Source organism: Haliaeetus albicilla, chromosome 9 (genome assembly GCF_947461875.1).
Source record: "Haliaeetus albicilla chromosome 9, bHalAlb1.1, whole genome shotgun sequence".
Taxonomy (NCBI): Eukaryota; Metazoa; Chordata; class Aves; order Accipitriformes; family Accipitridae; genus Haliaeetus; species Haliaeetus albicilla.
This window is the reverse complement of record NC_091491.1, coordinates 25,084,275-25,099,310: the sequence shown is the minus strand read 5'-3', so window position 1 is coordinate 25,099,310 and position 15,036 is coordinate 25,084,275. Positions and strand designations below refer to the sequence as shown.

At 51.0% G+C, this 15,036-nt stretch overlaps 1 protein-coding gene across 2 annotated transcripts in view; it reads left to right on the top strand.

Annotated features, from left to right (window-relative positions):
- Positions 1-460: 460 nt before the first annotated feature.
- The window catches only part of IRS1 (insulin receptor substrate 1), a 56,466-nt gene continuing 41,890 nt past the window's right edge, over positions 461-15,036 (top strand). The window contains exon 1 of one of the 2 annotated variants that reach the window (XR_011326162.1): positions 461-4,694. Coding sequence is in view for 1 of the 2 variants with exons in the window: in XM_069792144.1 (XP_069648245.1) it covers positions 1,063-4,671 (3,609 nt within the window). In the remaining variant the exon portion in view is untranslated. The remainder of the gene's footprint in view (positions 4,695-15,036) is intronic. The other variant, XM_069792144.1, reaches the window with a different exon arrangement.

The window sequence follows — 15,036 nt, the reverse complement described above, 5'->3', positions numbered from 1 at the left end:
TCGGAGTGAGCCTGAGCCGCGGCGGCGGCGGCGGCGGGCGGAGGGGGCTGGACTGGCGAGCGCGGCCCCCGCCGCCGCCTGTTTTGGTGCGGGGCGCCGGGAAACTCCGTGAAGAAGCCGGCGGAGAGGGAGTCGCCGCGGCGGTGCCCGCTCCCCCGCCGGCCTGGGGCACGGGAGGGGGCCGCGCCGCCGGCCGCTGAGGCGCTGCCGCCTGGAATGAAGAGGAGGAGGAAGAGAGGATGTTCCTTCGGCACCCGGGCTGCCTGCCTCCCCTCCCGCCGCTGCCGGGCTGCGCCGTGTGTGGAAATGGCACTTTCTCTGCCTAACGAGATGGGACTGAATGGGGTTGCCAGCCTCCTCCGCACGCACGAGCGGGAGCAGCCGCAGCAGCCTCGGCGCTGATCTTTGGGGAAGGGGGGGCTGTGTTGCGGGTGGCTTTTTGGGGGGGGGCTTTCTCTTTTTTGGGGGAGGGGGGAGAGGGGGGGGAAGCAGCGTGTGTTTTTGGGTGCAAACCCCGGACTTTGCAAAACAATCTCCGCCGCCGAGGGGGTATTTAGTTTGCCACAGAAATCGCCGCTCGCGGAGGCAAACTTGAGACGGGGAAGGGGTGCAGGGAGCGGAGGAAGGGGACCCCCGCCCCGCTGCCGGCCCCAGCGGAGCCGACCCCTGCAAGGGAAGATGCGTTTCTCTTTCCCGGCGGCTGCTCTCGGGACGAGACTTTCGCGTGGACTGATCGGGACTGGACTTTTTAAGGACGCGCTTACCCATCTAAGGGCGATTTGGGCATAAACAGCAACGCAAACTCTGATTTGGTGCTGGAAGCTGCCTCTGCCACTGAACAGCTGCTCTCACCCTGCTTCTGTCCCTCCCCCGTCCCGTTCTCAGAAGAGGATCCTGAGCTATTTTGCTGCCTTGTTTTTTTTTGGTTTTTTTTTGTTTTGTTTTGTTTTTTAATTCTTGTTGCATGAATTTTATTTTAGGTGGTTATCTTTTCCGGCTGGCTTGGCCGTTTTGGGGTCTTGCGGACTGCTAGCTGCAGTAACAGCTCCACCGTCTCGCATCATGGCTAGCCCCACAGATAATAATGAGGGCTTCTTCTCAGATGTCAGAAAGGTGGGTTACTTGCGCAAACCCAAGAGCATGCATAAACGCTTTTTCGTGCTGAGGGCAGCCAGCGAGTCTGGACCCGCCCGGCTGGAGTATTACGAGAATGAGAAGAAATGGAGACACAAGTCAGGGGCCCCCAAGCGCTCCATCCCACTAGAAAGCTGCTTCAACATCAACAAACGGGCTGACTCCAAGAACAAGCACCTGGTGGCCCTCTACACCAAGGACGAGCACTTTGCCATTGCAGCTGACAGCGAGCCTGAACAGGAGAGCTGGTACCAAGCGCTGCTGCAGTTGCACAACAGGGCCAAGGGCCACCACCACCTCCATCACCATCACCACCACCACCATAGCGATGTCACCTTTGGAGGCAGCAACGCAGGACTGGGGGAAGCAGGTGAGGACAGCTATGGTGAGGTAGCCCCTGGCCCGGCTTTTAAGGAAGTTTGGCAAGTAATTCTGAAGCCTAAGGGCCTAGGCCAGACAAAGAACCTGATTGGCATCTACCGCCTGTGCCTGACTAACAAGACCATCAGCTTTGTGAAGCTGAATTCAGATGCGGCTGCTGTGGTGTTGCAGCTGCTCAATATCCGCCGCTGTGGTCACTCTGAGAACTTCTTCTTTATTGAGGTGGGGCGCTCGGCTGTCACTGGGCCCGGTGAGTTCTGGATGCAGGTGGATGACTCGGTGGTGGCACAGAACATGCATGAAACCATCCTGGAGGCCATGCGAGCCATGAGCGAGGAATTCCGGCCCCGCAGCAAGAGCCAGTCTTCCTCAAACTGTTCCAACCCCATCTCTGTGCCCCTTCGCAGCAGGCACCATGTCAACAACCCCCCACCCAGCCAAGTGGGGCTCAGTCGCCGGTCCAGGACTGAGAGCGTCACGGCCACCTCTCCTGCTGGTGGTGGGGGTGGAGGTACGGGTGGCAAACCCAGCTCTTTCCGGGTTCGAGCATCGAGTGATGGGGAAGGCACAATGTCGAGGCCTGCCTCTGTGGATGGTAGCCCAGTCAGTCCCAGTGCCAACCGGACCCATTCGCATAGACACCGTGGCAACTCCAGGCTCCATCCTCCGCTCAACCACAGCCGGTCCATCCCAATGCCTTCCTCGCGCTGCTCTCCTTCAGCCACCAGTCCAGTCAGCCTGTCATCCAGCAGCACTAGTGGCCACGGCTCCACCTCGGACTGCCTGTTTCCACGAAGGTCTAGCGCTTCGGTTTCTGGCTCCCCTAGCGATGGCGGATTTATTTCTTCTGATGAGTATGGTTCCAGCCCGTGTGACTTCCGCAGCTCTTTTCGCAGTGTGACCCCAGATTCATTGGGACACACCCCACCAGCTCGGGGCGATGAAGAGCTCAACTACATCTGCATGGGGGGGAAGGCCACCTCCTCTTGCTGCAGCCTGGCAGCCCCCAACGGCCACTTCATCCCACGCACCTGCCACCCGCAGCAGCAGCCCCGCTACCCTAGTACGCCGTGCTGTCCTCGAGGTGGTAGCGAGGAGGTTGCCGACTTGGAGAAGGCATTCAGGAAGCGGACTCACTCTGCGGGCACTTCGCCCACCATCTCCCACCAGAAAACGCCCTCGCAGTCTTCGGTGGCCTCCATCGAGGAGTATACGGAGATGCTGCCTTCTTACCCCTGCGGCGGCAGCCGGCTGCCTTCCTACCGGCACTCAGCCTTTGTGCCCACTCACTCCTACCCAGAGGAGTGTCTGGAGATGCACCACCTGGACAGCGGCCATCATCGGACCAACTCCGCCCCACACACGGATGACGGCTACATGCCCATGTCACCCGGCGTAGCCCCTGTGCCCGGCGGCGGGGGGCCCCCCAAGGGTGGTGACTACATGCCCATGAGTCCTAAGAGTGTGTCGGCCCCGCAGCAGATCATCAACCCTGGCAGGGGGGGCCGCCACCCTCCAGCCACGGTGGACTCCAACGGCTACATGATGATGTCCCCCAGCGGCAGCTACTCCCCTGACAGTGGCTCTGCGGGCTACGGCAAGATCTGGACGAATGGTGCCGGCCACCACCCGAAGCTCTCGGTGGAGAGCAACGAAGGGAAGCTCCCCTGCGGTGGTAGCGACTACATCAACATGTCCCCAGCCAGCGGCTCCACCACCAGCACTCCACCCGACTGCTACTTCGGGGGTGCCGGGCAGCCAGGTGTCGAGGAGGCCGCCACCGCGGCCCACCACAAACCCATATACTCCTACTTCTCGCTGCCACGCTCCTTCAAGCACGTGCACCGGCGGGGCGGCGGCGGGGCGGCGGGCGAGGAGGGCAGCCCCCAGCCCCGCATCGCTCTCGGCTCTGGCCGCCTGCTCTACGCCGCCGAGGACTCGTCCTCCTCCACCAGCAGCGACAGCCTGGGCGGCGGCGGCGGCACCGAGGGCGGCCCCCCGCCGCAAGCGCAGCCCCCGCGCAAGGTGGACACGGCCGTGCAGACCAAGGGCCGCCTGGCACGACCGACGCGCCTGTCGCTGGGCGGCCCCAAGGCCAGCACCCTGCCGCGGGCCCGGGAGCAGCCCCCGCTCCTCCTGCCCCCGGAGCCCAAGAGTCCCGGCGAGTACGTCAACATCGAGTTCATCGCCGGCGAGAAGCCGGCCTTCCCCTCGGCCGCCCTGGGGCTGGGCTTGCCGCCGCCGCCGCCGGGCAACGAGGGCGCCGAGGAGTACATGAACATGGAGCTGGGGCCGCCGCGAGCCCCCTGCCCCGCCGGCTTCGCCGCCGCGCGGGCGGCCTCCGCGGCCCGGCCCGGCCGAGGCGCGGCCCCCGGCGGCCGGGACTACGTGACGATGCAGCGGGGGGGCGCCGCCGCCGCCGGGGGCTCCTGCTCGGACTGCGCCGACAGCCCTTCCCCCTGCTCGCCCGCCCTCCTACTCAGCTACGCCGACGTGCGGGCGGGCCGCTCCGCCGCCGAGAAGCCCCCGCCGGCGGTGGCGGCGGTGGCTTCCCCGGAGCTGCCGCGGCCGCCGGCCGAGCTGTCGGCGGCGCCGCCGCGCTCCTCCTCCCTGCTGGGGGGCCCCGGCGCGGGCAGCGCCTTCACCCGCGTCAGCCTCAGCCCCGGCCGCAACCAGAGCGCCAAGGTGATCCGCGCCGACCCGCAGGGCGGCCGGCGGCGGCACAGCTCCGAGACCTTCTCGTCCACGCCGAGCGCCGCCCGCGGAGCGGCGGGCGGCGGCGGGCTCGGGGCGCCCTTCCCCTGCGGCGGCGCGGGGGGCGCCGAGGAGGTGAAGCGCCACAGCTCGGCCTCCTTCGAGAACGTCTGGCTGCGGCCCGCCGCCGGGGAGGCGGCCGGCGCCCCCGCTGCCCGCCGGGAGCCGGGGGCCGCGCCCGCCCTGGAGAACGGGCTCAACTACATCGACCTGGACTTGGTGAAGGACTTCAGTCACCGCCGCCACCACCGCCTCCACCCCCCCGCCGAGGGCGCCGCTCTGCCGGGGGCGAGGCAGCCGCCGCCGCCGAAGCCCCCGGGCCAGCCTCGCGGGAGCGGCCACTCCGGCGACGACTTAAGCGCGTACGCCAGCATCAGCTTCCAGAAGCGGGAGGAGATGTAGGAGCCGGGCGCCCGCCGGGGAAGGTGAGCCCGGGGCGAGGCGGGGCGGGGGGAGCCGCGCAGCCGCTCAGGGAGTTGAACGGCCCCGGGCGTCTCTGTGAGGGGAGAGGGCCCGCGCGGGTGCCGCGGCCCGAGGCTGCGCCTTGTGATTTCTTCCCGTGGGGACTGCCAGCTCGCGGAGCGTGGCGCGGCGCGGCGCGGCAGGGCGGGCTGCCGGCGTGCGGCATCCTCCTGCGGGCGGGCTTCGGGAGGTGCCGCAGCCCGGGCAGCGGTGGCCGTGACACCTTAGGTTGGTTTCGTTGTGCGTTTTGGCCTTAGTATCTGCAGCGTGTTTTAGCGGCCAGAGCATCCGGGAGCACAGCATCCCTGCGGGTGTCGCAGCTGCTGGCCCTCGCCTGCACGGGCCGGGCGGGGGGTTGCTTCCAAAGCAGGCTTGGATGCTCCTGTTCGGAGGGGGATACGGTACTGGGCGTACCGTGTTGCCACGTTTCCTTACTTTTCAGAATCGGGTGTGCTTCAAAAGCGTGCGGGGGGGGGGAGGGAGGGAGGGAGCGAGCTATAGCGTAGGGCTGGAAATGGGGAAACTCCCGTTGTAATCCTAGTTTGGTCAGGAATCGCTCTTGTGGCCGGGGTAAAGCAGTCAATCACTAGCTCTTGCTTTCCCATGTGCAGAACGCGGCTAACGGCATCTACCTCGCAGGGCTGTGATGAGTGTTACAGTTTTGTTTGGAAGGTACTTTGAATTTGAAAACAGGCTTCACAGCCTTCAGAGCATTATATCTCACTTGTGTTTCAGCTGATACCAAGTGCCTGTCCCATGCTCGCAACAGTGTTACAAACTGCGTAAGAAACTGGTCGTATGAACTGTTTCTTTGGCATTGACTGATGTGCTTTATTTTTCCTTGAAGCTTTTCATTTTTAATTTGGGAGAAACTTCTGCCAGGCTGTTGCATGTTGATTACAGGTGTGTAAGATGAATAGGAGCATTGTTGCAAGCAATGTGATGTTTCTGCTTTGTGGGAACTTCATGTAGCACATAACAAATACATCTTGTTTAGAGCTCACGAAGTGCAGTGCACCCATGTGAGTCCTTACAGGAAAGGTGAAGGCCGTTTTGGTGCAGACAAACACTAGCAGATAGTTACCTAGTTAACCTTGTTGTGACACTTTATTTTTGCATTTTTCTACATACTCGAGCAGCAGCAATCATAGTAGTTTAAGTTGTTATTATGAATACGTGCAATGACATCAGGGGATGAATCTCATACCACTCTTTAGATCATAAGTGTAACAAACCTACTATTTGTATTGCTTGTTTGTTCAGCTCAAGGGAATGCTGAGGGTTGGTCTTGATACAGTGCCTGGGATCCTGTGTTCACCGTTTTATATGTTTTCCATCCTTATAACCTGAACAAAAGCAAAACAATCTCTTTGCATTTGCTACTTAGCACTTGCTGCCGTTACCCGTTAGAGCAATACAATATTAGGTGTTAGTCTTATGTGACCTGTGAATACCAGGTTAATTTCAAAGTTTGAGGTGAGGTTTAAAATCAGTGCAGATATTGCTGGTCTGGTTCAAATGGTAACTGATAGGAAATGATTATTTTTGTAGATATCTGACAGAAGGGTGCTGGCTGTCACAATACATTGCCTGTGATGAGACTTACACTGCCACACCCTTTATCTGTTCTGGGTTGTGCTTGCAAGAGCCTGTCTAGACTGTCTTTGAGATGCCTCTCGTTTCCCTGGGAATCCATATCTGTCTAGGGCAGTGTTGGTGTTATGAACTCTCCAGGAGGGGGTTTTTGTCAGAGGATGCAGCATGTTGTGCTGTAAGTCACATTGCTAGGAGCATCACTTCTTTTCCCCCCTATCGTGTGCTAAGGTTGGGGGAGCAAGCTTGAGAGAAAATCCTCTGTCCTCATGTGGATAAATAATAAATGTTTGCACGAGTGCGAGAATGCAGGTCTGGAGGGGGAGTGGTGTCATAACTGTTTACTTACACAGTTTTTTTCCAAATGCATCGTTTACTTTTGCTGTAGACAACTTATTTAATTGATCCTGTGTGTCATCTTCAACATAAAAGCTGTGGCAATGTTCTCTCCATCATGGTGTTAGGTAGATACCTGCTGTGATTATGCTATTCAGTGGAGGATCAGGATGTGGAAGACTTGATATAAGAACGTGCTGAAAAATATTACATAGATGTTTTTCAGAGCAGTGTTGTGAAAGGTAGTGTCTAACAGAGTAATTGCTGTTTGAAGTCGGTTGTTATTTCCCCAAATTAGGATTGGACTGAGCAAGCACAGCTTCTTCTGGGAGGTGGGGGAAGAGTCAGGCTATAATTATATGGGGAGTTTGTAGCCATGGCTGTTCTCTTTCCCTTCCCCTGTAAAGCTGTGTTAGTTGCTTGTAGCTTTCTCAGACATTAACCCTTTGGACTCTTACTTCCCAGGCTAGATTTCTTGCCATCAGTTGAAACGTTCCTTGCAAAATTCAGCCTGACAAGCTCATCTGTTGTTGAGTGTGTTAAGGAAAAAAAAAACCAAACCCAGCAACATTTTACAGCTGTTTTTTGACATATCCACGTACCTTTTGTGCTTTGGAGGTGGAACTTAGGTTTGGCAGGGGAATCAGCCCATGTAGGTTATACCTTGTGCCATTCTTGAGAAAGTCTGCCCAGAGGTGAGTGATTTACAGGCCTGCAAACAATCTGTTTGCACATGCCTGAAAAAGCTGTTGAGCACCTTCAGCTAAACCGTTCTCCTGAAAACTCGATGTGCAATGAGGGTGCTCCAGTTCCCCGAAGCTTTGCATGCCCTTTCCAACGAGCAGTCAAGCAGGCTGTGCTGCCTCCACCTTGGCCAGCTTTCCCCTGTGCTCTTACTGGCAGGTAAGGCTGTTCAGGCTCTGGCTGAGAGTGAGGAGACTGCGGCTGATGTTTCCCCCGTTGGTGTCTGAGCAATGCGAAAGAGGAAGGAAAAGCTACTTAGAATGTTTGCAGGTATGGCAGAGAGGAGAGAACATCCAGACCTGGGAAGGGAGAGGTAAAGCTGCAGGTATCAGAACAAGGGATGGGGAAGGCTGCATTAAGTACCCTTTCTTTGCTCTCCATCTCTTTAGTGGGTTATTATTTACACTTTGAATCTCAGAAATGGTAAAGGGACTGCACGTGCTCTTTTTTTATTCCCTCCTCCTCTCCACAGAGCAGCCTTCCACCCCACCCCAAAGGCCAAAACTATCTGGATAACTCTCGTTTTATCCATTCTGGAATTTTTGGTTGTTCCAGACTACAAGACAAGGACTCCAAATGTTGGCCATTCATCTCCTAAGGGGTAAAATGATTGTTGCTGCCTTGCTGCAAGCTAGCTAACTCCTCTCCTCTTCTGTGCTCCCATGTCCTCCCTCCCAGCCACCTCCAAGTTGCTCAGGCATTACATTCTGAAGTATTTTTAACCTTTCAGGTGTACTTATTTCTCCTAACATTAATGATCCTGGCTGAAATAATCACGTTGTTTTCCAAAGTTAATTAAAAAACATTTCTCTTGCACCCACAACATTCCTCTGCACTCTCCAATCCCATTGCCTTCCCTGTCATATATTCTTGGCTGTTTCCTAACAGCTGGCCCTGCCCTAGCCTTTCTAGTTGTCTTCTCTCATCCTGTTAAAAGCGTAGCAGTTTCAGTGCAGTCCTACGTGCTCTCCTGCCCAAACGCTTACCTCTACTTCAGAGGATTGGTTACTATTGTGTGTGCCTAGCCTAGCTGGTGACTCTTTGGTGCTTGGATCCTCTGATGAGTGGACTTTTATGCTCTAGCTGGAAGGCCACATTGCTGCAGTGGCCAAATCATGCTGGGAAACAGCAGCCTGTGACATGGAGAAAGTGAGGCAAGAGCTAGGGAGGGGGGAGAGCAGTGTTGCTGTAAGGCGATTTCCTCCTGTTTAGAGTTTTGCATGCACAGATGTGGTGGGTTGACCCTGGCTGGACACCAGTTGCCCACCAAAACCTTCTATCACTCCTCTTCCTCAGCTGGGCAGGGGACAGAAAATGTAACAAAAGGCTCATGGGCTGAGATAAGAACAGGGAGAGATCACTCACCTCATGGGCAAAACAGTCTCAACTTGGGGGATCAAATCAGAGTAGGATAATGAGAAATAAAAAAACCACCATAAAACACCTTCCCCCACCTCTCCCTGCTTCCTGGGCTTAACTTTATTCCCGAGTTCTCTACCTCCTCGCCCCCAGTGGCACAGGGGGATGGGGTCAGTTCATCACACGTTGTCTCTGCTGCTCCTTCCTCCTCAGGGGCAGGACTCCTCACACTCTTCCCCTGCTCCAGCATGGGGTCCCTCCATGGGAGACAGTCCTTCACGAACTTCTCCAAAGTGGGTTCTTCCCACGGGCTGCAGTCCTTCACGAACTTCTCCAGCGTGGGTCCCCTGCGGGGTCACAAGTCCTGCCAGAAAACCTGCTCCAACGTGGGCTCCTCTCTCCACAGGGCTGCAGGTCCCGCCAGGACCCTGCTCCAGCACGGGCTTCCTGTGGGGTCACAGCCTCCTTCGGACATCCCCCTGCTCTGGTGTCAGGTCCTCCCCAGGCTGCAGGTGGATATCTGCTCCACTGTGGACCTCCATGGGCTGCAGGTGGATATCTGCTCCACCGTGGACCTCCGTGGGCTGCAGGGGGACAGCCTGCCTCACCATGGTCTTCCCCACGGGCTGCAGGGGAATCTCTGCTCCGGCACCTGGAGCATCTCCTCCCCCTCCTTCTGCACTGACCTGGGGGTCTGCAGGGCTGTTTCTCTCCCATGTTCTCACTCTTCTCTCCAGCTGCCATTTCTGTGCCGCAGCAACTTTTTTTTCCTTCTTAAATCTGTTATCCCAGAGGCGCTGCCACCATCGCTGATGGGCTCAGCCTTGGCCAGCAGTGGGTCCATCTTGGAGCCGGCTGGCATTCACTCCATGGGACACAGGGGAAGCTTCCAGCAGCTTCTCACAGAAGCCACCCCTGTAGCACCCCCCACCCCCCCCCACTCCCCCCGCTACCAAAACCTTGCCACACAAACCCAGTAGAACAGATGAGCAGATGTTGTGGATATGCTGTGGATCCTGCTTTTGGGATTGCTTTGAGAAGAGAAAGCTCCTAAATGAGCAGGGATTTTGAAGATGAACCGCTGACAGCTTGTGTTCTGAGTATATAGTCAAAAATATTCTGAAAAGGAAACCATTAGACGTTGGCTCCAGAGGAACAGGAAAGGCTGTAGTGGGATGGTAGCATGAATCCAGGTATGTGGCTTTGATCTCCAAAGCTTCAAAGCAAAGCCATTATTCCTCTGCCTCATTTACATTTTGTTGACAAGTCTGAGAACTTGTGAAAGTGAGTGCTAATAACACCGAATAGAATATGTGTAGTCTGAGCAAGTGGTAACTTGGCTCACTTGCAGCTTTAATGATGCCTATTTTACCCAGTGCATGGGTGGTTTGGGGTTTTTTGGTGATGTAAGAAAACGGAATACAGTACAATGGCAACACAGTACAATTGCATCTATATGGTTGTTATGCCTTTTGTCTGGTTCCAGTTAAAGCAAAGCACTACTAAGGAGAAGAGCTAAACACTTGTTTGGGTCTCAGGAAAATACACATGATGGTAAACAGAAAATTACACCCATAATTCTTGTATTGTATACCTGGATTTTTTTTTGTTGGGACATTGCTTGCTTTTTTATTTTATTTCTTTAATAGTTTTGAATAGTTGGTTTTGTTTCCTTAAGTTAAAAACTTAAGGTGGAACAACAGAAACACAGCAAGTGCCAAAATAAGACGTGTACATTTAAATGAAGTTTTTTGGGGGGAGGTTGTTTCCAAAACTGAAAGAACAGGAGTTTCCGTAGTTTTGGGTCAGCACCAAGGTAAATACCAGTTAAGTTATGAAAGTTTTCCATGCTTTATGGGTATTACTGTAGACAAAACAGTGCATTTCTTACTGTATGCACACAGTCCCCATACCTAATTATTTGCCAAAATTGAGCCTGTGTCTCCACATACTTGTGTATTTGCAGTTCTCCTGTTTAACAAGACCACAAGCTTATAATTGATGTTTTTAGGTTTTTTGAGGGTTTGTAGGATTTTTTGGTCATTTAGACAGTAGACCAGTTCCTTTAATCTAGCTGCATTAAATTGTAGTATCAATTATTTCCCCACCCCCACCTTGATTTTAATGACAAGTTTCTTGGGACTTTTCTCTTTTGTTCTCCTGGCTTAAAAATTGGAACTGTATGATTTATAAACCAATTCAGTAGATTATGAAGTACTATCTGGACTTTAGCGCATAGGTTTCATATTTAGTCAATGTTTAAACTGGTTTCTGAATGTCATTTACATTTGAAAATGAAAGAGGACATTGCAGGGCAAGGGTGACGCTCATTTTTAACTAGCAACTGTGGAGAGATCATATGTGTCCTTAGATAATACTTGTAAATAGAGAATTACAACTCTCAAATAAAATGCAGCAAGCAGCCGTAGAGTGGGAATGTTATTTGACCAATATCTTCAGTATGTTGTGTTGTTTCAGAAATGCTTTATAGTAGCTGAAATTTTGATATTCATTAGGACTATACAGTTTTCATGACTTAATAAGCACGAGTGCAAGTATTGAGAGTAAAATGTACTTGAATATTCTTTTGAACAAGTTGCAGTAACTGTATAATAGCTTGTTTGCGAAGAAAGTGGGTGTTATTTTTCAGTTTATTGAAGCTCTGAAAGTGGATCTGTTCAGTTCTGATTATTGTGAAAATAAAGTCACTAGTGAACATAAGCTTTAAAAAAAAAAAAATTTGGTGTCCAGTGATACGGAATAGAAATAGATATTCTTTTCCAAAACTAATTTGATACTAGATTTAACCTCTGTGCGAAGTTTCATTGAAAACTAATTATTGCATTTGATTGACAGAGTTATGAAACACAGTAAGTACTCTTAAGAGATAGGAAGAAAAAGGGGTGGAATGCTGTTCATGGGACCTGTGCTGTGGCTAGAAGAGAGACTATGGGATGCTGACGTAAGACAATGGGGAATTAGAGGTACAGGCTGGGGAATAGCTGTAGAAACTGGTATGGGAGGAAGATGGAAATGAGAGATTACTTGGGGGACACAGAGAAACTTGGTGTGATGACATGGGTGGAGAGAATTGCATTGGGATGGTGGTATGTGAAAGTTTGAGGAAAAGTATAGAGAAATGTGGAGAGCCTGGATATATGCAGAGTTTATTCCAGAGGTGCTCATTTTGCATGGCACTGCAGTTTTCTGAAGGAGTTTTTACTTCTATATTTTTATTTTGATCTTTATTACTGGGATAGACACTCTGTTTAGAAAGCACATGTGTTCCTTACTTGCGATTAGATTTATTATTTTAATGTTATTTGGATGTTCTGCTGACCTTAGCAGGTTGATGTCCATAGTAAGGTAAGCAGAATTTGCCTCCGGCTCTTTTTTCCTGAATTCTTTGTCTTGTAGTGTCTCTGTCATGACCACAGCAGTAAACCACAGGTAGGAATGTGAATTAAGTAGAAGATAAATAAGAATGAGTGAATTTTAACATTAAAACCCCTTGTTTTATAAAATACATATAAAGAAAGGAGAACTATATTCACAAAGGTTTTTTTAACAGCAGTATTTTGGGTTTTACACTCTACTACTTGGACAATTATAAATTTGATTAAAAATGAGGTCCATTAGTTTCATAATTTGTCTTATGGTTTAGTAAGTATAGATTCCCTTAAAATTGTTTAATTTAAAGAATATCTTGTAAAAGAAAATTTCAAATGGCAAAATTATTGTGGCTTGTTACAGCAGATCTTGTGTTTTTCATTTTGTGGTAAGAGCTGCAACACAAATATATTAATATTAACAAATACGTCTGAATTCCCAATTTGTCAGACTGCTAAAACTTGGCTTTTGGTCATCTGCACATAGTCTGATATGTTAGAGTACCTCTTCATAAAAGTGGATAGCGTTATGTATTTTTACATCATTCTGGGTTTTTGATAAGTGATGATCATGATGATTATTATTTTGAATACGTGAGATAAAGGTAGTAAAGGAGAGATGTCGGTAACTTAAAAAAAAAAAAAGATGCTCAAGTTTAACAGCTTTACTCTCCGCTTACAGAAATGATGGGAAATATAACAAAAGCCAAGGTGTGAACAGATAAAGGAGATTTAAATAAGCCTGGCACTCTTAACTAACTAAAAGATGTCTTGATATATATCTCTCTGATCATGTTTGACATATCTAGGTCATGTTCTCTGAAGACTATTATTAGAGATTTAACCTTGGGTAATTGTAAAGTGTATTTTCTTCAGAGTAGTTTTTGATCAGGTAGGTGAGACACTGAAAGTTTGTGTGTGTTCAACTGCTTGTAATAATTTGGGAGTCTAGTTAGAAGATCTGGTGTCAGCCACCTGAGCTGTAAGGTGAAACGTACCATTCCCGTGGCGTATCACAGAAGATTTGCCTGTGTACATTTTTTCAACTGTTGTAAAATTCCATTTTTTTGGAAGCTGGAGATGTCGAAGAAATGACCTGTTAAATTTTCAAATAAGATACACTTCAGGAAGAATGGAATTACGTTGTACACTTTACAGCTAGTAGAGCTGTTGAAATGTACATTTGAACTGTCTGATGATACATGTTATAAAATGCAGGAAGGTAGTAGTCTGGGAACATCCACAGCTTTAATTGACTGTGTTTCCTCCCCCCCCGGCCTCCCAGTCTGTGTAGGTTGGGTATTTGTAACCCACTAGGGCACCTAAGCATTGGGCAGGCTTTCTTTGAAATACAGAATCTATGTGAACAGAAAAAATGTGAATATCTATCAGCCTTGGTTCTTGCCCAGCTGCAGCAGTCTGGCTTTCAGTGTGGTGCACAAATATTTGTTAAGACATAACTATAGGGCAGGAACTCCATAAGCTGGCTTTGCCAGTCAGTAAAATACACAACTCGTCTGTGCACGGGAGCTTTCCTTCAATGGCACAGTTACGTGAAGGAGTAAAAAGCTCAAACATGTGGCGTGGAGGACACGAAACCAGTGATTGTATGGGTTCCTTCTGCCCTTACTTCACCGAGCTGTAGACTTCAAAAAAACCCAAACCCCAACCTCAACCCCAAGCCCCCCTTCATTCTCCTTGCAAGATACTGGATGTCTGGATGTCACTAGTAACATCCATGTTTAAATGCTGTGCCTGGAGTTGTGGAGAAGACATGTGTCTTGGTCAAGAGAGTCAAAGAACCTCTGGAAGTGTAGATGGGAGAGAGAAGATTGAGTTCGTTGCTCCCCTTACAGCATATTTCAGCTGGGGTCTCACTGTTTATCAGTTTGTAAGTAACAGCAGAGGAGTGGAAGGGAGGTGGGGAGATTGAAACACCGTGGCTGAAGCTGTGACTTGCTTGCTTCAGTTCTGTCTCGAGCTTCCTGTGCCCTGTGCTGTGTATGAGAGATGCAAAAAGACATCTAGAGCAACAGCTGATGTGTATCAGTGAGGAAATCTTTTAGATTAAAACACTGGATGGTAACTCATCTTCAGCATAGCTGGCCTTCATTTTGGAGAGAAGATTGCTGTGTTAGAAAAGGAAATTTTAACCCCTAGAGAACAGGGAAAAAGATAGGGGAGACCTCAGCTTCAGAGACAGAGTTGGACTCGGAAGCCCTCTGTATGTGCTGCACACCAGGGGGGTGCTGCTGCCCAAGCGTAAGTAACGTTTAGTCACTTTGCTAAAATACCTTGAAAATTACTAGAGCAAGGAGACTATGGTCTTCCAGTAACTTCCCAGTTTAGTTTGATGATTCCTATGCAAGTGATCAACAAGGTGTTTGGGAGTCAGTGTCAGCAGTGATGCATGTGATATGCAAGAGCCTTCGTACTGCTATTAGAAAAGAGGGGGGTGGGGAGTGGGAAGTAACGGCTGATAAAGTCTGCTTCCTTCCCTGGGGTGGTACTGTGTGCTTTATCATGGTACTTGTTTTCTTATGGTGATACCCAGAGAAATGGTTCGGGCACTTCTGCTGTAATGATGGCTGTTCCAATTCTGACTCTTGCGGGCACTGTAGGTAAATGGTGAAGTTGGCTGAATCGTCTCTGAAAGGTGGGATTAATTTTCATTTCCTCAGAAAAGTGCTGTCATAATTACCGATTCCTCTCCCGTAATTTCTGAACACAGATACTGAATTACTTGTTACTTCAAAATAGCAAAATGTAGCATTTATGGAGCAGAGTGTTATCAAATAATGAGGAAATAAACTGACAAGTTGTTTAGTGAGTTGAGGCTAAGACAACGTTCTCTTTACTTTTTTTTCTACTTTGGAATATATCC